Source organism: Dermatophagoides farinae, unplaced genomic scaffold (genome assembly GCF_024713945.1).
Source record: "Dermatophagoides farinae isolate YC_2012a unplaced genomic scaffold, ASM2471394v1 contig3, whole genome shotgun sequence".
Classification (NCBI taxonomy): Eukaryota; Metazoa; Arthropoda; class Arachnida; order Sarcoptiformes; family Pyroglyphidae; genus Dermatophagoides; species Dermatophagoides farinae.
Window position 1 is genome coordinate 360,936 of NW_027461518.1, and position 1,603 is coordinate 362,538.

At 34.9% G+C, this 1,603-nt stretch overlaps 1 protein-coding gene across 1 annotated transcript; it reads right to left on the bottom strand.

The window, feature by feature from the left end:
* Nucleotides 1-243: 243 nt before the first annotated feature.
* On the bottom strand, nucleotides 244-1,387 carry Tps1 (Trehalose-6-phosphate synthase 1). Its single transcript, XM_075734990.1, has one exon. It carries the CDS (start codon nucleotides 1,315-1,317, stop codon nucleotides 244-246), a length of 1,074 nt encoding a protein of 357 aa, XP_075591105.1. The 5' UTR covers nucleotides 1,318-1,387.
* Nucleotides 1,388-1,603: the final 216 nt, after the last annotated feature.

Consider the following 1,603-nt stretch of genomic DNA (forward strand, 5'->3'; position numbering starts at 1 on the left):
GTTGCTTACAAATCTTTTAGAGATTCCCGCCGCATCCATAAAAAAAAAGCTGTTATCAAAATTAAAGATATCGCTAAATGGTAACCTAAACTTAAAAGTTGTATCATAGTTTCTGAAAGTTTATTGGTTTTATAGGAATGTATAATATTAAATTTTTTATTATTAGTTCAATCTGTCGAGACGTATTAAATATTAAGAAAACAATACATTTATTGATATATTTGTATCAAAAAGTGAACGAGTCTAATAACCAGAATCGACCAACTCGGAAATTAAAATATTTGCCCAATTATCAGCAGTGTGTTTGGTGACATGATTGAACGCCCATTTATGTTTAGCCTCTTTTTCTTCTTTTGACATTTTCAAAGCTTCGTTAAGTGCATCAGCGATTTCGTCAGGATTCCAAGGGTTGAAACTTACAACTCCATGAGCTAAACTTCTTTCAGCCCCTGCGAATTCACTCAATAATAGAAGACCATGGTGTTGGTTTTGAGAAGCCACATACTCAAACGCAACTAAGTTCATTCCGTCGCGAACACTAGTTATCAAACAAATATCAGACGCAGAATATACTGTAACTAGTTGTTTAAAATCAAGTGACTGATCCCAGTGTTCTATAATTGGTGTTTTAATTGATTTTCCGTTAATTTCGCTAACCAATTGATGCACAGAATTTTTAAGTTTTTGGTAAGACGGAACATTTTGACGAGACGGAATGGCTAGTTGAATAAACACAATCTCGTTTTTCATTTCTTTATATTTTTCGGTGAAACGTTCGATGCCTTTCAACTTTTGATAAACTCCTTTCATATAATCCAGTCGATCTACTCCTAAGACAATTGTCTTGTTCTGGTATCGAATCCTTAAATTTCTTCTAGCTATTTTTATTTCGTCATCTCTAGAGGTCTGAATAAATCGCGTCGGATTTATTCCAATAGGGCAACTGATAGTTTTAACTTCGATCCCGCTAATCGACTTTGCGTTTATAACAAATTCGTTAATTTCAACATTTAATTCTCTCAAACAAGCGTTCATGAAATGTTTTTGATATTCAAAAATGTGAAATCCTATGATATCACAGTGCAGCAGCCCCTCTAGCAATTCTCTAGAAGCGGCAATGTTCTCCCAAATCACTGGATGGGGGAAAGGGATGTGTAAAAAAAACATCAAACGCAAGTTAGAATCATTAATTTTATTTCTTATCATCTGCGGTAGTAACATTAAATGATAATCGTGCACCCAAATAATATATGGATCTTTTGGATAATTCTTTCTGAATTCTAAATAATCTTTATAAACGGCATCCGCGAACAACATATTAACTTTGATATAAGCGTCGTAGATTTCGTCAATTGAGTCGAGAGGAATATCGGCAACGTAATGCAAAATCGGCCAAATTATACCGTTACAGTATCCGTTGTAATACGCGTCAGCTAAGTCAGCAGAAAGGTAGACAGGGTTTAGTTTCATTTCATTACATTTCACTCTGACAGCTTCAGCTATTTCGCTTTTAACCTCACAACCAACCCAGCCTATCCACCTGAAATCCATTTTGTTGACACCATTTAACGCAGAGACCAAACCTCCACTGCTAGGTATCAAA